This window comes from Ailuropoda melanoleuca, chromosome 11 (assembly GCF_002007445.2).
Source record: "Ailuropoda melanoleuca isolate Jingjing chromosome 11, ASM200744v2, whole genome shotgun sequence".
NCBI classification, from domain to species: domain Eukaryota; kingdom Metazoa; phylum Chordata; class Mammalia; order Carnivora; family Ursidae; genus Ailuropoda; species Ailuropoda melanoleuca.
The window spans coordinates 99273184-99297019 of NC_048228.1; the positions used below are offsets into that span (position 1 = coordinate 99273184).

The 23836-nt window shown below is 44.7% G+C and overlaps 1 protein-coding gene across 4 annotated transcripts in view; it reads right to left on the reverse strand.

Annotated features, from left to right (window-relative positions):
* Nucleotides 1-7462: 7462 nt before the first annotated feature.
* BST1 (bone marrow stromal cell antigen 1) overlaps nucleotides 7463-23836 on the reverse strand; it is a 32927-nt gene continuing 16553 nt past the window's right edge. Inside the window, exons 8-9 of one of the 4 annotated variants that reach the window (XM_034672091.1) lie at nucleotides 23535-23594; nucleotides 7463-9550 (exon numbers count right to left, since the gene is read on the reverse strand). In XM_034672091.1, coding sequence (XP_034527982.1) covers nucleotides 9484-9550; nucleotides 23535-23594 — 127 coding nt within the window. In that variant the 3' untranslated portion in view covers nucleotides 7463-9483. Of the gene's footprint in view, nucleotides 9551-17767; nucleotides 18221-19636; nucleotides 20393-20599; nucleotides 22179-23534; nucleotides 23595-23836 lie in introns of those variants that run through there. The other 3 variants (XM_034672090.1, XM_034672093.1, XM_034672092.1) reach the window with 3 other exon arrangements.

The following is a 23836-nucleotide window of genomic DNA, read 5'->3' on the forward strand; positions in this document are numbered from 1 at the left end:
AGGGGGTTTCAGTTGACTGAGAAGTCCCCACGTGAGGAACAGGATCAAACAAAACAGGTATTAAAAAATAGTTCCTATCAGGGGTGCCTGGGTGGCGAAGCGGTTAAGCGTCTGCCTTCGGCTCAGGGCGTGATCCCGGCGTTATGGGATCGAGCCCCACATCAGGCTCCTCCATTGTGAGCCTGCTTTTTCCTCTCCCACTTCCCCTGCTTGCGTTCCCTCTCTCGCTAGCTGTCTCTATCTCTGTCGAATAAATTAAAAAAAAAAAGTTCCTATCAGGCTCTGAGTACCAACTTCCAATTAGGCCAACTTCTGATCATAGAACTCTTTAAAAAAAAATTATTTCACAGGCACCTGGATGGCTCAATCTGTTAAGGGACTGGCTCTTGATTTTGGCTCAGGTCATGATCTCAGTGGTGTGAGATCAAGCCCTGCATCAGGCTCTGTGCTCAGCGGGGAGTCAGTCTGCTTGAGATTCTCTCTCTCCCTCTCCCTTTGCCCCTCCCCTGCTCACACCCGCTCTGTCTCTCTCAAATAAATAAATAAATCTTTACAAAAAAATCTTTCAAATAGCATCATATTTCAGCTGAGATAAATAGTAAATATTTCTGGCAGTATTAAACTCCTTTTTTTTTTTTTTTGGTAAGTATTTTTTATCCTCTTTCTTTTAAACCAAAGATATACGTACCATCCTTCTCTTCCTGGTACAAAGAGGGAGATACCTCACACGTGGAGATTTCATTTATAACTGTAAATTTCCCTTAAAAAAAGATAACTAATTCCCAATTTTCAGAGCCTCTCTTTCCTGTGTCTTCTGTTTCTCAAAAATAATTAGCTTAAAGTAATCCTTTTGTAGAGAGCCTTATTTTGGGTTGATTTATTCTGTAACCCTTCACAGGCCAAGGTGATGAAATATTGAGGGTGGAGGATAAAGAACTAAGTCATACATCAAGGGTGGCAGATTTTCACTCACCTGACCAGCAGGATTCTGTGTTAGCAAGAACCTTTCCAAAAACCAGACTCAACACACCAAGGACAGAGTTGGAGGTGAGATGGAGACTTCAGGGCTTAGAGGAGCCTGAATTAGTTGAGATCAAGGAGAACATCTTTGTCACTGGTCAGATGCTTCTCCCAGAACACTGGTGAGTTATTTATTTAAGACATTCTCACTGCTTAAAAGGAAACTCCTGAAATCAGGGACCTAGAGCCGAGGACACAGGGCTGCTTGGTGCCTAGGGGCTCTGGGAGGAGCTTCTGAGGCTCTGGGAGTCCTCCCTGCCCCCACCCTACCCGGTGTCCCACCAGTGCTGCTGTGGAGCACGTGAGCCCCAGTACAGAATGCTTATAGCCGTATTCATGCTGACTGCTCAGTTTTGAAATAGTCTCTGATCTTCTCCCCTAGAATCAGGATTCAGTTGTGAGGATTCAATGCGTGAGTATCTGAAAAGCTCTTAGAACTCTGCCTGGCACCCATAAACACGGAAATATAAGCTATGCATAAATAGAAAACCTCTGAAACACTATGTACCACATTCAGGCCAGTTATTTGTGGGGCATGACATTTGGGAAAGGTAATTTCACATAATACATTTCTTAATTTTTTTGTAATTAAAGGAGATACAATAATTAGACCTTGCCTATAGAAGACGATGGTGATGGTGATGGTGATGATGGGCCCAGTAACCATGTGGATGGTCCAGCATAGTGGTTAAGGTAGAGTACTAAGGGGTCATTTCTCCTGGTTCGAGTCCTGGCTTTGTAAGTCCCAAGCTACGGTATCTTGAGTTATTTTCCCGCTCTATCACTCTGAGTTTTGTCCCTGGGAACGGGGGATGGGATATTACCTTGCAAACTGCATTGTGAAGCCCAGAAACGTTAATGCATGGAAAACACTTAGAACTGCCCCAGGCACACAGCAAATTCTCCACCCTTACTAGCTAATATCGGCAAGTCATCTGTGATCTTTTTGCACATTCTCAATCCTTGAGGAGAACGTGGGCTGGGATTTTTATACCAACGTAACTGGGGATCATAGGACCGTAATTAGTATTCAAGTGGGGTTTTGTTGGTGCTGCTTTATTTTGCTTTGGTGTTTGGTGGGTTGTTTTTTGTGTGTGTGAGAGGGAGTTTCTTTGCTTCTTTGTAGTTTTCGGTTAGGTTTTAAAACACACACAGAAGTAGGCCAGTAACAAACTTCCCTGTGCCCTTCATATGGTTTGTTTTGTTTTTTTAAAGATTTTATTTATTTATTTATTTGTCAGAGAGAGAGAGCACAAGCAGGAGGAGCAGCAGGCCGAGGGAGAAGTAGGCTCCCTGCTGAGCAAGGAGCCTGCCGTGGGACTCAATCCCAGGACCCTGGAATCATACCTGAGCCAAAGGTGGACCCTTAAACGACTGAGCCCCACCCAGGCATCCCAACAAGGAAGTTCTTTAGTTCTAATTGAAGAAAGTATTTCCAAAGGTATTCTTTGCTTTGAAAAAATAAGGAAGTGACCAGACTAGTGATAGAGTTGGAAGTCTGTCGTGAATTTAGGCAGAAGTGTAAAAATAAAGAATTTTGAGGTGGGGCAAAATTGAAATGATCCCAGAAGAAGCCCTGAATAAAGTGAAAGAACTTAATAAAACCCAAACTGTTAACTGGGAAGCATTAAATCAAGTGGCAAAAAATCTGACCATAACAGAAAATGCTCGTTCCTCATTCTTATCCCCTTGGTGATAACCATGTCTGGGCAAACCTACCCAACTTCGAACAAGAAGCACCTGTAACCCTTGGCCTGAGAGCCTTCTCTGACTTCAAAACCTGCTCTGCCCCCACACAGGACACCTTGTACATGCCCAGAAATTCATACCCTCCCTGGGAGCAGCCCTCAACCAATGACTGACAGGAACGAGGGAGAAAGACCACAGCTCTCATATACCTTCCCTAGATAACTCAGAAACAGTACACCCTATCAACCCACAACTCCCTGCAGGGTTAAGTGCTGGTTGCCCTCAGTGACACGTTGCCAGGCAATCCACCCACCACTGGCTTCTTCCCTCTCTGGTCTCAATCTCCCCTCCCCTGGTACACTGTGGCATCACATCACTAAGACCCTCATTGAGGGGAACTGTGATGTGCTGGGGGAGAAGGAGGCGTTGACTTACACACTGTCTGAGCGACTGAGAGAGGGAAGTAAAAATGGCAGTTCTAGGGAATGTGGAGTTGGTTGTTGCTTTCCACTACCACCAGAGTACTGAGGGAAGAAAATGACAGAATCAGGTCAGCTGGCTATTGACTTGAGGCATGGTGTGAAGTCAGAAGACCTATTCAGTGCTTTTAAGGAAATCCTTACCCCTTTCAGGAGCGTAGCCCAGGACAGACTGTGCTGAATATCACGTGAGTGAGCAGAGCAGAGCGACAAGAAGTCCTAATCCATAGCCTGGCAGATATCCATCCCGGATAGGGAAGGTGTAGAACCCTGAGACTTGGGATGGGGACATTTGGTACATGGGATTGGAAATCCTGAACCCCCAGATTCCCATGAACCCCCCCTCCCAGATTCCTATGCTTCCTCCTTGCTGGAAGATAGCAGTTCCCTTTGCCTGGACACCAGCACAGCCCTTACATTGCAAGATGATGCTTGTTCTCCTCAGGACCTACATTCCTTAGTTCCTTCTAGATTGATAACTAGGTTCAAGTATGCACCTGGGGAAAATATTTTCCTTCATTTAGAAAAGGAATTATTAACCAGGAAAATTACAGATCTCCCTAATATGTATGCCAGGAACTGGGAAAACATGCCTGAGCATGGTGCAGGACTGGGGATGGTGGTGCGGAACACAAAAGGCTGGATAAGAAAGAATATATATTATAGAGGGGCACTGTCCCACCACTCAAATTTAACAACCCAGCAAGGACACCTAGAGCCAGTCTTAATAACACTGTTGGGATGGTTTGTTGAAAACTAGAAAAAAAGATGCCTTGAAGTAAATAAAATTTATTTACTACTCTGCTTTGTCAGAACAGTTGAAAAAAAAAACGTGGAGGGGGGAAGATTGGATGGGGTTAGAGGCTCAGAGAGATGGGCTTGCTCAAAAGAATATGACTATTATGATTTATTAAAACAGTCAGGAATGTGCTAGTAATGAGGATACTGGTCTCATGGAGAAGCTCAGAAGTGGTTGCGTGCTAGGGGCGCCTGGGTGGCGCAGTCCTTAAGCATCTGCCTTTGGCTCAGGGCGTGATCCCAGGTCCCTGGGATTGAGCCCCACATCAGGCTCCTCCGCTATGAGCCTGCTTCTTCCTCTCCCACTCCTCCTGCTTGTGTTCCCTCTCTCGCTGGCTGTCTTTCTCCGTCAAATAAATGAATAAAATCTATAAAAAAAAAAAAAAAGAAGAAGTGGTTGTATGCTAAAAGCCAGGGATGATGGTGGGGATGCAGTTACGAGACGGGGCTTCCTAGTGCCAAGAGGAAGCAGTGGAGCCTGGGAGGCAGCACTTAATTAGCATAGGCAGGACACACGTGATCGCCATAATGGCAACAAAGTCTACATGGCAGATGGGAGCCTGGCAGGCAGGAATCTGAGACAGAGGCTAGTAGACCCTCTAGCTCCTTACAGCAAGAGAGACAGGCCGTCACTGAAGAGGTGTTTGACCTTTATCATCAAAAGTGATCAAAAGCAAGTGAGCCAAAGGCTGTCAGCTACGGCCGTGGAAGATCGCAACCCACCCCCCCGGTTCCCAGGCCTGTATCTGGAATCTCAGACCCACTTCCAATCCTTTTAGGGGGAGGAAGTGCCTATAATGCCACAGCAAGCATATACAATAGTGATTTCCCTGACCCGTTCTCAAAGGGACCTGTAGACATTCATCTGAGTTACTGCACGTCAGACGAATGGAAATACTCAGATCTCCTGAGGACTGTTGAATGCAGAGTCTGGGCCAGCACAACTACGACACCCAAAATGCACTCATGCCTCAACCTCTCTGGAAATTCACTGATGAGGTCATCAAAGTCCATACTTCTAGCAACATCATTTTCAATCCATGTAATTGAAACTTGTCAAGTCACTCTTGGCAAATTCAGTATCACAAATAATTTTTGGTAATTGTAAGTTTTGAGAACTGTTGCTAGAGTTGTGCTACTATGACTGTTACTAGAGTCGTGATATGTATTTTATAGGCTTTGACAGCATTGGATTAACTCTGATAAATTATTCCATAACGAAAATTGTAGTACAACCAGAACAGATAATCTGCAGAAGACTTGTCTAAAAAAATTTAACTCTTTGTACTAGTCCATTCTGTGTTAAGTCTGAATTTGGTTTTAAATGTAAAGTTATGCAATGGCCTTTTGATGGTTTGATGATTGTCCTGAACCATCTCTGTTGGGACAGCCAGTTCAACCACAGTGCAGGCCAGATGTCCTCACGGGAGCAGTTCTCAACTAACGCTTGATAGGTAGATAACTGCCCCAACCTCCTCCTGCCTCAGGTGCAACAACTTTGAAGTATGTTTTATGCTGTCTGCAGCAATAAACTCCAGTGCCTTCACTTGGTGACCTGGGATTGGCTTCCTGCCCTTCTAGTCCCACCTCTGCTCCCTCACCCGTGTTTCCTGGAATCACCTCCCAGCACAAGCACCTGCATTTACGCTATCACAGGTCTACTTTTAAGGAGATTCAAAGACTTAAAGTCTTAAATCTGGCCCAAGGAATAAAAGGAATTCCTTGATTTTCAAGTTCTCAATAAAAAACAGCTCCGCAAAAGCCTGGGGGGAAAAAACCCTCTTCCTCCCTGCTGAGAAACTATTTGTCACAGCCTTGTCACAGGTGTGACCACAGAGCTGAGGATGTTAAAAGCAAACAAAATATTATGTATTTGTATTGTGCCTGGGTAAGAAAGTAGAGAGTAAAGCCATCATGCACCAACCAGATTGTCCCTGATCCTCCCAGTGCTGCAGCTGGGTTGGGGGCCAGTGACCTTCACAGACTTTCAGACCATTGGTCAGGAAACATTTTCTGTAAAGGGACTAATAATAAATGCTTCCAGCTTTGAGGGCCACACAATCTGTCACAACTGCCCAACTCTGCCGCTGCAACTTGAAAGCAGCCACAGATATGAGTGCCGCTAGGTTCCAACAAAGCTTTATTGATGGACACTGAAACTTGAACTTCGTGTAATTTCCACATGTCACAAAATATTGTTCTTTTGCTCTTGTTCAACTATTTAAAAATGCAAAACCCCCCTGTGGTTTTTTTGTATAAAAGCAAGTGATGAGCCAAATTTGGCCCCTGCTGTGGGCCACTGACATGTACTTTCAATAATGCTGTTGATTATGGCTCCCCTCCAACCCCAACACACATGCTACATTGTAAGCCCTTGTGAAGCTTGAGAGCTTCCCAGAACCTCTCACTGTCGTTTTTCATGACGCCTATCCAGGATATGGACAGAATTTCCCAACATTTCTCCCTGTTTGTCTGCCTAGGCTCTCCTGTTCCCATCTCCCAACCTCAACCACCCTCTTCCGGGAAGAACTCCTTAATATGAGTGCTGTGAGCCAGGAATTCTTGGGCCACGTTAATTCCTGGGCAAGGTTACCACATCATGAGCGTGCTGTCCTCAGGGGCCTGTCCACCTCAGCTTAAACAAGGGTGGCCCCTAGTGGGGAGCCTGACAATCTAGTGGTTAATAACAGAAGCTGATTTCCAGTCTGCGCTTGTGCTCATCTAAGGCAGCCTTCTCCTTTGGAGAAGAGGGGACCAGCAGGGCCAAATTCAAAACAGTCTTGGATGTGAGACTTGGATGTGAGACATCGGTCACCACCTCTCCCAGACTCCTAGTCAAGATAATCAGTAACTACTGGCTGAATATATAAACTTGTTAAATAAACAAAGTGCAAACATTTAAGACAAACTCAGTTGTTGGGGATATAAATCTTTGGACATATTAGTCTCTCCACCTGGAAATATTTCCCACTCTTCTATCTCTTCTCTGGCTAAATAACCCTTATCTTTCCCACCTCAATTTATAGGTCACTTCTCTGGGAAGCCTCCCTTCCCTGATGCAAGACTGGAGTAGGTCTTCCACCACGCAATCCCAAATACCGTGTGTCTCCATCACACACATAAAAATAGAGAGCAATTACTAGTTTAATTATCAGTTGGTGAGGGTCAAGAGAGTCTCTCTCTCTCTCTTCTCATCCCCCAGCCCTCGCACCATGCCCCCTAAATTCTTTTAACAGCAGCAGTGGTAAACAAGAACGTCATTCTGATTGTAATTCTGTACAGATCGCTGTGTCACACAGAATCCAAACAAGTTTAATGTGTTCTTCTGAGAACTTTTTTTTTTTTTTTTTTATTATTTATTTATTAGACAGAGATAGAGACAGCCAGCGAGAGAGGGAACACAAGCAGGGGGAGTGGGAGAGGAAGAAGCAGGCTCCCAGCAGAGGAGCCTGATGTGGGGCTCGAATCCCATAACGCCGGGATCACGCCCTGAGCCGAAGGCAGACGCTTAACCGCTGTGCCACCCAGGCGCCCCCTTCTGAGAACTTTTAACCATGTGCTAGTTATTCCCAAGTAGTAAAATTTTACAAGAAGCATCTTAGAATTAATCATGTCATATTTCTTTAGCAAACTCATGCAGGTGCAGCAAGTAACAAGCCAAGTTAAACCCCTTCGACTTCTGTGCAAGGTGGAAATACACACGCTTGGATCGGCTTTTCAACATCCATTTGTCGCAAATAAATAAGTCATTTCAATGAAGAGCTTGGGTAATCTTGACAGCTACCCTTCAATAGCTACCTGATAATTTGATTTTCAAAGGACAAAAATATCATAGCAATGAATAAATATGCTTTAGAGAACCTGCTGCAATCCGTATCATTTGAGGAAAGAAATAACTATATTCCTAAAATACTAAGTAATTTAATAAATATACATCTCTTATTATGGGGACAGTCTATCAGTCTAAGATAGACTCGACCAAGAAAGCACAAAAACATAAGGCTATAAGTAATGAGTAATTGTATTGAAATTTGCAAAGTTCAGATTCTAGAACCTGCTTCTCTGGTTATTAATGTGAATACTCAGAAGCCCCGCCAGAGCTCAAAAAGGCAGTTTCCCGGTTTCAACAATAGTTGTGCCCTGCTGGCCAGCACGGGCTTTCGGGTCACCCTTTTCCTTGGTGCCAAATGTCCCCTGTCAAGTGTGAGGCTGGACTTTGTGTTCCACAAGACTGTCAATTAGGTTCCAGCAACTGCAAGGTTTTCGACGAAGACGCGTTTCCATGAGTTCCACTTTCTGCACTGGGGAATTGCAGAAAGACTGAATAAATAGAAGAACAAGCACTAGTTGCTGGCTCAGCTCTGCTTTGGACTGCCCCACGTGGAGTAGGATCACGAGTACTTCTCAAATTGACACTCTCTTCACCTGCATCTCTTTGGCACCCTTTGCAGACCCTAATTTTCACTGTCTTATGAAAGAAGGAATCAAGGAAGACGGATTTCACTTCAGCAGGTATTGACCTCTACACTTTACTTTTGACATATTCTTTCAGTATTGGTTTGCTGGGGACGCCATAACAAAATGTGAGTTTTGGGTGGACACAAGGCGGTCCATAACAATTGTGTTCAGAGTGAATTTCAGACATGGAACCTATCAGGCAGCCAAGATGTGACTCCTACTTCCCATCTTTGAAAACCATCAGAAAAGGGTCATCATGCTTTTTGATCAGATTCCTTTGTCTTCCCAAATATATTTTAAATCAACCAATGTTCAGGATTGTTTCGGGACGGGTGGTTCTCATTCTTTTTCTCCTTTTTTATTTACCAGCGTCATCACTTGCTTCAAAATTGGGTCCTCCCTGGTGAACACTCCCACATTCTCCAGTCTCTGTGAATGTCCCTCCACTACCTTGAAGGGTGCACCAGGCAGTTCAGATATCTTAGCAAGAAAGGCCTCACACACGGTTACACTTTTTCTCAAGTGGCTGAAATTCCTTTTCAGATTGGGCTTCTATATTATCCTGTTACTTCTGAAGCTTTCTGGGGACACTGACACAGACCGAGTAAGCCTTGTGCGCTCCTGTCAGAGCCCCTGGAGGTGTTGGCCTCCTCCCTGTGGGGGGCTAAAGTGACTTGTGTCTTTGGATTTGCTGAGCAGTCAGTATCCTCACCACTGTGGTTTCTCCCATTTCCTTTTTGTTTCCAAAAGTCCCTTGTTATCAAGTCTCTTGTGTGAGAGGGAATGACAAATTTAGGGTGGCTACCACAGAGACCCAGAACAAAACAAAGAAGACTAGGACCCAGTTCTCCCACAGGCCTGCCTATTCCTTCTTGTGCTCTGGGGCCTTCCATGAGGTCAAATCATTTACCCCCCCACTCAGCAGACATGCACGAAGGACCCACTGAGTGCTGGTGCGGGATGTGTCCGTTCTTGAGGAGGCGAAGTTCGTGTTGCTGCTTCAGCTCAAGCTGGCTGCCACCCGGACCAGGAGGACTGCTCAGGGGCGCCGAAGCTGTGGGATCTTGGCCAAGTAAAGAAAGCTCTCACGGTTCCCCTTTTCTCCTCTGTGAAACAGGATAGTAATTGAACTGATTTCACGGGGCTGGATGAGGATTAATAAAAGCATGCATGAGGGGCGCCTGGGGGGTTCAGCAGGTTAATCACCCAACTCTTGATTTTGGCTCAGGTCATGATCTCGAGTTGTGAAATCAAGCCCTGTGTTGGGCTCCACGCTGGGGAGAGGAGCCTGCTTAGGATTCTCTCTCTCCCTCTCCCTCTGCCCCTCCTATCTCCCTCTCTCTCCCTCTCTAACAAAAAACAAAGAGCATGTATGAAAGTACTTAGCTCAGTGACTGCTGCAGAGTAATCTCTGGACCTACACTAGAAAGCACTGTCTTCGTAGATAGTGTTTATTTAGATGATTACTGATGATTCCCATAGTAACAACAGTACCAGCAACTATGCTTGACACAGTGCTCACTTACCTGTCTGGGACTTCTCTGCATACTTTATGCACAGGAATTCACTTTATTCTGAGCACTTGTAATCCCTATTTACAAAGAGACAGATGTGATCTGCCTAGAGCCCTGTGGATACCAAGGCATAAAGGCAGGATTTGGGCCAGATGGTGAGGCCCCAGAATCCAGGCTCTTAGTCACAATGTTGGGCTGTCACCCCACTTGACTCCCTGTGCTATTGTGATTTATAGGAAGACATATTTTGTCTTCCTCCCATTCCTGGCAAAAAGTCCCTAAAACCTGGGGTATTTCCTAAATGCCAAGAAGGGTTAAGATTGCTTTTGTTATGTTAGTGGGGTGACTTTTGAACACACCTAAGGGTTGGCCAGGGGAGCCAAATAGTTGCTTAGAGGGTTGGAACTTTCAGTCACATCCCTTGACCCCCAGGGAGGGGAAAGGGGCTAGAGACTGAATCAATCACCAATGACCAATGATCTGATCCATCGTGCCTAACGTAATGAAGCCTCCATAAAAGCCCAAAAGGATGAGGTTTGGAGAGCTTCCAGGGTCCTGGTGAACCCATGGCGATATGGGGAAAGCAGCATTTGAAGAGGGCCTGGATCTCCGCCCCTTCCCCATGCCTCGGCCTTTGTATCTCTTTCATCTGGCTGTTCCTGAGTCCCATCCTCTGTATTCAACCAGTGATCTAGTGACTAAATGGGTTTTCTGAGTTCCGTGTGACGCTTTAGCAGATGAATTGAAACCAAGGAGAAGAATATGGGGACTTTTGAACTAACTATAGCTGTTCGTCAGAAGCACAGGTGACAATCTGGACTCGTGATTGGTGTGAAGGGGGGTTGGGACAGAGCCTTGTGGGACTGAGCCCTTCACCTGTGACTCTGAGCCTATCTCCAGGTAGATAGTGTCAGACTTCAGTTGAATTGCAGGTCACCCAACTAGTATCAGAAAACTGCTTGGTGTGGAGAAAAACCCACATATGGGGTGACGAGAATGTCAGAAGTGAGGTGTTGTGTGGGGGCAGGGGAAACACAGGAGGAGGAGTATGGGATTTTTCTTTCTATTCCTCAAACCTGATAATCTTGCTCAATTTTAAATGCAGTATTGATCCCTTCTCATAGCAACTGCTCACTGGGTCATGGTTGGTTGGGGTGAAGCACAGCGACACCCACAAAGACACGTGGATAAAGACTCTGTCCTCCAGAAAGACATAAAAACAAATGCAGTAGAGACTGGAACAAAGTGAGATGCCAGGAAGGAGGTGAGCAAAGGTACTGGATGTGGAGGCTCTGGCTGAGAATGGGGAGCTGAGAGAAGGCACCCAGAGAGCACAGAGGGTCTCTGAAGACACGAAGCTAGAAGGGCAGTTTGGGGTCAAATGTAAAGATCTTGAATATTAGACTTTAAAACCTGGGTTTTATTTTGCACTGATGATTTTGAACTAGGCCTGATGCAATCAGGACCCTAGCTTAGGACGATGGCCCTAGCAGTGTTCCAGAAAGAAGTTAGGCTGGAGGGGAAGTGCATCAGAAGCAGGGACACCAATCAGGGGGCAACTCGATGTTTGAACTCAGCATTTTAATGTGTAAAAAGCTTAGAACCTACTACTGGGTATTTACCCCAAAGATGCAGATGTAGTGAAGAGAAGGGCCTTATGCACCCCAGTGTTCATAGCAGCATTGTCCACAATAGCTAAATCGTGGAAGGAGCCGAGATGCCCTGCAACAGATGACTGGATTAAGAAGTTGTGGTCCATATATACAATGGAATATTACTCAGCTATCAGAAAGAACGATTTCTCAACATTTGCTGCAACATGGACGGCACTGGAGGAGATAATGCTAAGTGAAATAAGTCAAGCAGAGAAAGACAATTATCATATGGTTTCTCTCATCTATGGAACATAAGAAGTAGGAAGATCTGTAGGAGAAGGAAGGGAAGAAGAAAGGGGGGGTAAACAGAAGGGGGAATGAACCATGAGAGACTATGGACTCTGGGAAACAAACGGAGGGCTTCAGAGGGGAAGGGGGTGGGGGAATGGGATAGGCTGGTGATGGGTATTAAGGGGGGCATGTATTGCACGGTGCACTGGGTGTTATACACAACTAATGAATCATCGAACTTTACGTCAAAAACCAGGGATGTACTGTATGGTGACTAACATAATATAATAAAAAAAATAAAAACTAAGTAAATAAATAAAAAACTTAGAACCTGTGATTTAACAATTCTGCACTCGATTACATCCCTGATGTCAAACCAAACCTTGTTTCGTATGTTTAAAAATATGAATATGTGTTTGAAGACACATAGAAAATGTCCGCTACTTTGCATGTTGGGTAACAGAGGGTATCTATTGCCTTTTTCCTAATTTGCAGGTATTGTTTAAAATTTTGCATGTGCAGGGCGCCTGGGTGGCTCAGTCAGTTAAGCATCGGGCTTCGGCTCTAGTCAAGATCCCAGGGTCCTGGGATCAAGCCCCACCTCCGGCTCCCTGCTCCACAGGGTGTCTGCTTCTCCTTCTGCCCCTCCCCCCATCTGTGCTCACTCTCTCTCTCAAATAGATATATGAACTCTTTAAGGAAAATAAGTAAAAGGGAAAAAAAGAAAAAGAAAATAAAAATTTTCAAGTGAGCAGGTATTATTTTTATATTCAGAAAAGTTATGATTTTATTTTTTTCAAATAACATTTTCTTTTTCCACAGAAACCCATTTACTCTCTAGGTTACTGGCAGCGTCTGGAGAAGTCACAGGCCAGGGTGCTGTGAGTGGCTGTGCAAGTTGACTGGTAACTGTGGCAACAGGAAGGCAGAGAACGCCGTGTTCTCGAACCTGGCTCCAGAAACCCCTTGGCTGCCGCTCCCGTGGGATTAGCCTGAGAAGCCGCTGGCCCCGAGACAAACTGTGGACTGGAAGTCAGTTGGGGCCTTTTCTCTTCCTTTTTAGGGACTCCAAGTTCTTACGCCACTTGTCACCCTCCCCCCTCCGCTCCCCTGACCCAGACTCGTAATATGTCATGCATTCCAAGTGTTTTACTGAAGGATAGCATAAATACAGAAAAGTATGACGCATGATTTTTTTTTACGATGCTTTTAAGCTTTTCTTGTACCATCCCTGACCTCCTCCAACAAAACTTACATTAAAAGAAAATTAGGGGCACCTGGGTGGCACAGCGGTTAAGCGTCTGCCTTCGGCTCAGGGCGTGATCCCGGCGTTATGGGATCGAGCCCCACATCAGGCTCCTCTGCTATGAGACTGCTTCTTCCTCTCCCACTCCCCCTGCTTGGCTGTCTCTATCTCTGTCAAATAAATAAATAAAATCTTTAAAAAAAAAAAAAAGAAAATTAAAGGGCATCCTGCTGGCTCCGTGGATAGAGCACGCAACTCTTGATCTCAGGATCATGAGTTCAAGCCCGACGTCGAGTGCAGAGCTTCCTTAAAGTAAATAAATGAATAAAATTACATCAAAAGAAAATTAAAACATCACCCACCCTGCATTTTCCTCTCCAAAGCCCAGTTCATCTGCCCATTTATTCTCCCATGAAACCCCATGTGGAATGTTTACTTCATCCGGGTGTGGCTGGGCCAGGTTTGCAAAGAGGGGTGGGTCTTCAAAGAAACCGCAGTCCCAGACAATGACAAGACAATGGGGATGGACCGTGTTAGGGGAATTCGCGGGGGGAGGGGGGCCGGGAGGACAGAGGCCAAGAACAACAGAGGCTCCAGTGGGAGACGGTGCCAGAGGATTCCGAGAGGGGGTGATGCTTGAGGTGGGTCTTAAATACAGTCTGCAGGAAGGGCAATCCATGCAGAGAGACAGATGTTCAAGTCCCCTAGGACTGGGAGAGTAGGGCACATCTGGGTTATGACAAGCTACATGGTTTGATGGTGCCCGGCTGGGTACAACCTCTCTAAGACGCTGACAGACACCACACTTACAAACCATACCAGTGGCCACACTAATGAACATTCCGCCATGTGCCGGATCTTCCACTCCATTCCTCTCCGTTCTGTCTCCCACAGTCTGTTGACTTAAACCATGCTGAGCTGTACCTGGCTTCCAACCTGGCCCACTCCCTGTGCAGACAGGACCTCCAGGGAGCTCCAGAGTGTCCTGGCTTGGAGGAAGGGATCTACTATTCCACCAGGTGCCTGAGTGGCTGCTGGGCCTGGAAGCCGGAAGGTGTGACAAGTAACTTCAGGAAGCAAAGCTAGCTGGTGTCCATATTCTGGGTAAGGCCATGCTAGGAAGTCGTGGATGGTCCAACGCATGAGGTCCAAGAGAGCCAGGGAGCAAAACTGACACTTAAAGAAAAGGGTCAGGATGCCTAGTGGCTCAGTCAGGTAAGTGTCTGCCTCCCACTCGGGTCCTGATCCCGGATCAAGCCCCACATTGGGCTCCCTGCTCAGCGGGGAGTCTGCTTCTCCCTCTGCCCCTCACCCCACTTGTGCTCTCTCTCTCAAAAATAAAAGATAAAATAAAATAAAAAGTAAAAAAAAAAAAAAAGAAAATAGAAAAGGATCAACAACAGAGAACAATAATTTAGTCCCTGGATATGTATTAAGCATCTTTTATACACCAAGCCCTGGGCCAGGGGCTGAAGATCCAGCCACGAGCAGAGTTAGTCCGTCCCTGCTGTGGCTGCTGTGGGTACCCACAGCATGGCGGGTCTGTTGTGAAAGCCAGTGGCCTTCCTGCTTAGGCCACCGGGTGTCTGCTCAGGCTGGCCAGGCTGTGCCACAATGCTTATGTATTTTTAATGCCATCTTTGGTCCCTGGCCTTGTTTTTAACAAATGTATAATTACAAAGTGAAAAAAGGAAAAAAACCAAAAAACTCTGAATCTGACCTAGATTGGGACTGTTGGTCAGGGAGAGCTTCCCAGAGGGAAAGACGCTGGAGCTGAGATCCAGGATGTGAGCCGGAGATCATTGACGGACACAGAAGGTTAGCACATTCTGAGCCATGGGCAGAGCCAGACCATTTTGTGGATAGAGTTTGGTTGAATCTCTCAGACGACGAGGTGGGGAATGGAGAGCTGGAAAGGCTTCTGAGCTGGTTTGGGCATCAGAGACTGCTAAGGTCTGAATGTTTGTGTTGCCCCAAAATTCCCCTGTTGAAATCCTGCTGCTTAAAGTAAGGGCTTGGATAAGTGGGCCTTTGGGGTGCTTCGGCCGGCCGGGAAGCCAGAGCCCTCCTGGCTGGGATCGTGCCTCCTGGAAGAGCGCGGGAGAGCCCCTTAGCGCCCCGAGCATGTGAGCCTGCGGCAGCACAGCGCAAAACTCTGAACCCAGCAGAGAGGGTCCTCCCAGAGCAGCACGGGGCTGGTGCCTTGCCCTTGCCAGCCTCCAGAACTACGGCCAAGGAACGTCTGCTGTTTGCAAGCTCCCCAAGGCTGTAGTACTTGGTGATAGCCGCCCAGATGGACTAAGATGGTACCTTTTTGGTGGGGCAGGAGGGACTGGTGGGACTGGTGGGATTCACGGAACAGAGGCTCTGACCGCTAACGGCGCAAGTGCAGGGACGGCAGCTCAGCCCTGCTATCTACACGGAGGTTAGAAGGAATGTGCACAGCAGTCCATCCAGCTGTGTTCACACGGGCAAAAATGGTCACCTCGGGCTGCAGCGGCATGGCACCACTGGGTCCCCACCAGCACTACCCTTCCCCCCGGACAGTCTGTGTCCTTGGCCGCATCTCCGGTTTACCTCTCCCCTGAAGAGGAGTCCCCTACATGTGCCACTGACGGGGTGAGCTTTATGTCACGTGTCTGCATCCCAGCTTCCAGGGCGGCTGGGAAAGCAGGCTGCTAGCTTCTTTCCTGGGGAAGTGGGACTTGAAAGGTAGGAAAGCTCCCCAACCCCCACCCCCNCCCCCACCCCCGCCCCCGGTGTGCTGGAGACCTGTCGTTGAGCCTGGAGGCATCCTTTTCTAAGATTGGGCACCGCTGGAGCCTCCATGGTCCTGTTTCTTATCTATGAAACAGAGCCACTTAAGACAAAATAAAACACCATTTGTCTGGCAATACTTCCACTCAGGACCAGCTACATAATTTGCAGGGCCCACTGTAAAATGCATATGCTGGGCTACTTGCTCAAAAATTTAGAATTTAAAGATAGAGCCATAAGAGCATTAGACCAAGCTGGGCCCTTCTGAGGGTGAGTCCCTGTGCACCTGCAGGGATCACACGCCTTTGAGGGCGGTGCTGCTTCCTCCTTCCTCTGCGGCCAGCAGGGTTGTTTGGTATGAACAGTTGTCTAATCTAGTGTTGCTAGACACAACAGAAGAGAGGGAACTCAACTGATATTCTTTATAACACAATATCTAGTAAGGTCTGGGTCCTTCTAGAAACCTATTAGAGTTCATTTGGAAGGCATCACACTGGAACCTACACAGGGAAGAAGAAATGATGAAACTCCAAGGTTGAATTGAGAAGAGTTGCTTTGGCAAGGGTGTTCATCCTTCCTGTCTGAATAACAACGCCCTATCGCTTGTTATGGGATGTGGTTTGTCATGGTGGGTGAACTGGGGCAGGATTTTGAAACATTACAGATGTTTCTTTCTTCCCTTCCTTCCTTCTTTCCCTCCTCCCTACCCCCTTCCTCCTCCCTTCCTTCCTCCCTCCCTCCTTTTTTGCTTTCTTTTTTTCTTTCTTCTTTTTTTCTTTCTTTTCTTTCTTTTTCTTTCTTTCTTTCTTTCTTTCTTTCTTTCTTTCTTTCTTTCTTTCTTTNCTTTCTTCTTTTTTTCTTTCTTTTCTTTCTTTTTTGTTCTTTCTTTCTTTCTTTCTTTCTTTCTTTCTTTCTTTCTTTCTTTCTTTCCTTTCTCTTTCTTTCTCTCTCATATAAACCTTGGTCAAATATATCCTTTGAAGCTAAAGTAAGACGTCCATAGGCTGATAGTCCATGCCAAAGACTAGTGTTTATATAAGGTATATATAAAAAGAGAAAACATCCCAAAATTCAGCCATCACTACCAGGCTTCTCCAGAACCCCATAGGACCTTAGCTACTAAAAGAGAAAGCTGGAAATTGTTAATACCCATGCTCATATGCATGGAGGACTCTAGTGCGTGTAAATGTGTTGTTTTGGTTTGGTTTGGGGGGTAAATTTTATTTATTTATTTATTTATTTATTTATATATTTGAGAGAGAGTGTGTGCACGTGAGAAGGAGTGCATGAACAGTGGGGAGGGACAGAGGGAGAGGGAAAAGCAGACTTCCCCCTGAGCAGGAGCCCTGACACATGGGGCTCGATCCCAGGACCCTGGGATTATGACCTGAGCCCAAGGCAGATGCTTAACCAACTGAGCCACCCAGGTGCCCCTAGATGCCATGTAAGTGTACGTCTAATTTCTGCCTACAGTGCTCAGGTGGACTTTTACCGATTGAACGATATTCCATTCCTACAGATAAACCAAACCATACGAAGTCAGGTCCCTATTATTGGACATTGTGAGTTTCTCCCCTCCCCCCATTATTTATAACCATTAAATGAACAACTTTTTTAAAAATTAAATTATGTATTTATTTGACAGAAAGAGTGGGGGGAGGGGCAGAGGGAAAGGAAGAGGGAGAAGCAGACTCCCCACTGAGCAGGGAGCCTGAGGAGGGGCTCCATCCCAGGACCCTGAGATCATGACCTGAGCCAAAGTCAGACACTTAACTGACTAAGCCACGCAGGCGCTCCTAAAGGAACATCACTATACATAAATCTTTGCATGCTAAATATATATGTATACACTTACAGTGTGCATATATCTTAAGCTATCAATAAGCATGCAGTGTGGCGTGCTGAGGATAAAGGAAAATGCAGAATAAAGACAAAGTTTAGTTCTATTAGAATTTCCTAAAAATATTTTTTATACAGCAATAGTCTGGGTATCAATGCTTTGTATCATTATGAAATAAGAAGCTAATAACTCACTTTAATTCTAATGCAGCAATTTTAACTTGTTCAATAGGACTAAAATGAATTTCTTGTCTCTGAAATCCTGAGCACGTGTATCATTGAAAGCCCCTCTCAGGACATCGTTTTCCCAGCAGGAAGCTTCATGAAACGATGGAATCACCTGATATGCACAGAACAAGAAGGATGAATGTGCAAAGGGCAGGCTTCAGGGCCGGGGGCTGGTTAGGGCCACACAACAGAGCTTCCAGTTACATTTGAACAGCTGAAGCCAGAGCCACTAAGAGAAGGAGGATATGGCTGGCACCATGTTCTGCCCAGAGAGGTGGGACTCCTCTTTGAGCAGATGCTGCTGCCCTGCAAATCAAAGAGGAAATAAAGAAAATTTCAGTATTGGTGTGTGGCGCCTACTTTCAAAAATATACAGACACACACACTGCGGAAAAAATGAAATAGTACAGAAAGTATAAGGTGAAAAGTAAAAGTGCCTTAGACTCCCCATCCTTTCTTTTTTTTTTTTTTAAGATTTTAAGATTTTATTAATTTATTTCAGAGAGGGGGAGAGAGAGAGTCCGAGCGAGCAAGCATGAGTGAGGGGAGGAGGAGAGGAAGAAGCAGACTCCCACTGAGGACCCTGGGATCATGACCTGAGCCGAAGGCTCATCTGAGCCACCTGGGCACCCCATAGGCTCCCCATTCTTACTTTCCACAGAGAATCATTGTCGACAGTTTGAGTTGGCTTCGAGGAATGTGACCCCTGTACTTAAGTTGTGTATACACCTACACACACCTTCACGTGCCCTTTTATCTAAGCACGAATGGAATCTGCAACTTTTTTCACCTAACATCAGATTTTGGACATATATCCATATTGTACATATTAGTTACTTCATTCTTTCTTATGGACGAATCTTTACTGTATGAACATACCGTAAAGCTAACCTCCCTACTGACAGATATTGTATCACTGGAGTTTAACTAGTGAGGAAAAACCTATCTGGACATTAAGACACTGAGAGAGGGAGGACCTGGCCAAAAAATGGTCTCTGTCCATAGCAGATAGAGTCTGATCACTAACTGGATTTTTTTAAAACGAAATTACTGAATTTTTAAAAACTAATTATAAAGATAACATTTCTTAAAATCGTGAAACAATCCAATGTTGGCTTGGAAATTTATCCCACGGTTTTGGACTCCACTGAGTGCTGGTCACCCCTTTTTTGTTTATATTTATTTCAGCATTATTAACAATTGCCAAGATACAGAAGCAACCTGAGTGTCCAACCATAGACAAATGGAGGAGGATGTGGTACACACACACACACAGAGGAATATTACACAGCCATAAGAAGGGATGAGAGTTTTATCATTTTCAACAACCCAGATGGACCTAGAGGGTATTATCCTCAGTGAAATAAGTCAGACTGAGGAAGACAAATACCATATGATTCACTCATACGTGAAATCTCACGAGAAAAAAAAAGGCACAACATAGGGAATACAGTCAATGATACTGTAATAAACTTATCTGGTAACAGATGGTAGCTACACTTGTGAGCACAGCTTAATATATAAGCCTATTGAATGACTATGTTGTACACCAGAAACTAATCTAACATTGTGTGCCAACTAAACTCAAAAGATATTTTTTTAATAAAAACAAAATAAAGGAGGGGCATCTGGGTGGCTCAGCCTGTTAAGCGGCTGCCATTGGCTTAGGTCATGGTCTCAGGGTCCTGGGATCAAGCCCCCTGTTGGGTTCCCTGATCAGCGGGGAGTCTGCTTCTCCCTCTCTCCTCCGCCCGCCCACGGCTCGTGCTCTCTCTCTCAAATAAATAAGTAAAATCTTTAAAACAAAACAAAATAAAATAAAAGGAGTCTTAGACAGCCCACACGTTTGCGCTAGGGCTCCTCCTGCTGGACATTTTTTACAATTGCACTTCTGATTCCGTTAATATCTCACTTGATTTCACTCAAAATTGATTTTTTTAATTTAAAATAATTAACAAATACAAGAGTATATTTATGCTTATTATAGTTTAGAAGATTTTTTAAATATTTGTTTATTTATTGTAGAGAGGGACAGAGAGAGCGCGGAGGTGCAGAAGGAGAGGGAGAAGGAGAGCAGCACACTCGGTACTGAGCACGGCGCCCAGCGCAGGGCTCGATCTTACAACACTGTGATCATGACCTGAGCTGAAATCAAGCGCTAGATGCTTAACTGACTGAGCCACCCACGCACCCCTATGTTTATTCTTTTAGAAAAATAAAATATTACAGAAGGAAACACATTATACATAATGAGGGTCTCCATCCTTTTCCAGTTCTCACTCCCCTTCCTAGAAGTAACCCCGATAGCGCTCATGTCCTCAGACCTACTTCATCACTGATGTCCATTATCATGCACGAATAGAAACATACAGCTTTCTTTTCCTTTTCTTTTCACGACTGGGTTCATGTTCTAGGCCTTTATTTGTCACATTTTAACTTAAACTTTTCCTGTCTCTGTGAGGTTGTGCTTGAGGGCAGCTTTCATGCAAACAAAAAAAAAAACACTATTTGCAATTACTTTGGCTTAAAAAATTAATTCTAGTTATTAAACTTATAAATTCAAAAACTTTATTTCCCCATACATTTCTTTATTTAATTTATGAATCATATTTTTGTATTTAAAAACCGGGGGGGGGGGGGCCTGGCTGGCTCAGTTGGTAGAGATGTGACTCTGGATGTCAGGGTTGTGAGTTCAAGTCCCATGTTGGGGCTGAAGCTTACTTTAAAAAAATTAGGGACCTCTGATAATAACTTTTATTACAAGTAATCTCTGCCCAACATGGGGCTTGAACTCATCAGCTGGATATCCAGAGTCACATGTTCTGCGGACTGAAACGGCAGGTGCCCCTGATAATAACCTGTAAGGGAGTTTCATTCTTATTCAAATTTCCTTGAATATTTTTAACTCAGGTTATTTTGGGCTAAGTTATTTTAAATTTATCCTTTCAAATGGTACATTTTCTTTTTAAAGTACTTCAAATGACTTTAAATGAGCAAAACCTTCTCAAAGACTTCATTCTAGTAAATCGAATAAGTGTATAAAATTTAATCTTCATTCTCTTAAACATTCCATTTCTGGCTAAAAACTCAGTAAAATCTAAGTAGTTATCTTACTGAAAAATAACTTTCAACTAAAAATCCCAAGTCTGATATATTTGGAATCACAGGGCTATTCCAACAGCTATTTTTATATGCTAAATTCTGTAAAATGTTGCAAATGAATTAAATACCAAAAAATGTAAGTCGTTCCCAAACTTACCACAGAACTTATTAATAATATGAGTTGGATTTATATAAACAGCTGTTTGTTCCATTCTAAACCTTTGCAGATTAAAAGTCCTTTACTCCATTATTCCTAAGCAAGCAGAGCTTGGAATTCCCACTTCTGTGTCCTGGGGTGTGTTGGGGGGGGAGGGACAATGCATTTTGGACAGAGAATTCGGGCCAAGATGAGAGATCGGACGTTTCTCCTTGACCCTGACTGACAAAATGAGTCCTTATTGACATAACATAAGTACGTCTGTTTTCTCATATCCTCACCAATCCTGTAGATTATCATTGTACTGAGTTTTTGGCCAAAACTAGAGCCTGTAAGCCTTTAAGTTTGTTTTCTACATATTTTTTCACTTTAATTGTTCACGAGAATTTTTCCATATTGCTGTACGATTATCCTACCACCGCCCCCCCCCAGTTTTATGGAGATATAATCCACATACATTATCTACATTCTATTCCATCCAGTAAATGTAATCCTTTGACGTAACCACTCACTTCTCGTTAGATATTTAGGTCCAGCTCCCAATGCTTACACTTTGGATTCAGTATTATAAAGAATGCTTTGATGAAAATCTTTGAGCACATAGATTGTGCCCACATTCTGAATCGTTTCCTTAAAAGCGAGTACCATAAGTACCTTAAGGTCTGACTTAGACCAAAGATTGTGAATATTTTTATAATTCCTAATACATATTGTCAAATTGTTCTCCCGAAGCAATTTACAAACTTACAATGGCATCAAGCATTGAATAACACTTCGAAAAATTTTTTTTTGCTATTTTTGGCTAAGGTATGTCCAAGATATTGAGGCGAAAACTGCACCTCATTAAATTTGTATCTCATTATTACTAGAAAGATGAAATCATTCTCCATATTTGCCACCTGGGGATCATCTCTTGCAAATCGTCCATCAATATTCTTAGCTAAGTTGTTTTAAATAAAAGAGATCAGTAAAATTCCTTCTGGGGCAATGAAAGTGGAAGAAAACCTGGCAGAGAGTGAAAGAGGGTTTTATTCTTGACAGTCAGTGGAATGGGGAAAGAACTGTTATACATAAATCTTTTCAACAATCGCTGGAAGAATGCCCAGACAAAGTAAAGAGCAGATCAGGTATTTAAAATTCCTTCCTTATCTGCTGTGGTGTGAACCACGGTGACATTTTGAGGCAGTGTGGTTTGGTGGGGAAAGCAAGAACTTGACACACAAACTTGGCTTCTGTTTCTGGCTCTAGACAGCCCTGAGTGACTAGGAGATCGCTTAACCCCTTCAGCATTGCTGATGGGGATCGAGTTGCCCACCTTTCAGAATGTGGTTGGAAGGAAACAAGATGATGACTCCAGACTGCTGGGCTGGAAGCCTGACATGTCCAAAGTCCCTGGAAAGTTCTGAGGACAGGTAAGGAGAGCCACCCTCATTCACCTGACACCTCCCGCGGTAGAGGAGGTAAATTGAGGCACAGGGGGGCCAGGGTGGCACCACCTGCCTGTTTCAGGAATGGCCCAGTAGGGTGCCATGGTTTTACAAATAGAAATTTTGCATAATCTGTATCATATAAAGTTGACAGTCTGCTTAAGGGGACAAGGAGTAAAAACATAAAGACTTAAGTTATGCTGTAACACTATGGATATCTACCTCTCCAGGCCTTTTGAGGTCCTCAGCTCACTGGATTGCCTGTCCTATGAAATCCTCCCAACAATCCTATTCCCCTTTTCTCCACCTAAGTGACCTATTGGTTTCTGTTTCTTGAAATCAAAATCTGGAACTTATCTATATACGACCACCAGACACATCTCCAACTCTCGTAGGACATTTGTCATTCCTTTCGGCTGCCTGGCCGAATTGAGACAGACACATTAGGGTCTACTCAGTAATCCAGGCGGGCGATGACCAGGCTGGTCCCAATAGGTGACTGCATAGTCCTTCCTTCTCTCTCTTTCTGTGTCTGTCTGTCTCTCTCTCTCTAATGGGCTAGTTATACAAATGAACAAAACAGTCTATGTAACACACACAGCACAATGTCTGATTAGTACCCTTCCCCTCATGGATGGAAGAATGGGTCCTCTGGACATGACGGAGCTCCCACTACGTCCCAACCGCGGCAGCACGGCAGGCTCTGCTCGGCCAACACGGCAGGAGCTCAGCTCACTTGGGCATATGTTCTCCAAACCTGCCCTGACCTAGCAGCTCAGAGAGACGGAGAAGCACAGAAGCACAGACCTTACTCAGCAGCCAGGTTATTTTAGGGCATGGGTGTTAAATCAAACTGCTGTTCATCAGCGTTCTGTCAATGGTAAGGCCCGGTTATCTTGGGGCAGCAAGGAGGCTGGATCAGACTTCTACTTACGATTTCAAGGCACAGTCAGGATGGGTGCTGTGGTCCACACACTGTAAGAGCTTCACTGGTCTACAGAATGAAAAGAAAGAACATTCAAGGAATTATTTAAGTGACTCTCACTCATCAAACATTTATGGTGTGCCTGCAAAGTACTGGGGCTACAAGGTCTCTGACCTTAGAGAACACACAAACTATTTCCTTTTTTTTTTTTTAAGATTTTATTTATGTATTTGAGAGAGAGAGAGAGAGCATAAACAGGGGGAGCGGCAGGCAGAGGGAGAAGTAGACTCCCCACTGAGCAGGGAGCCCAA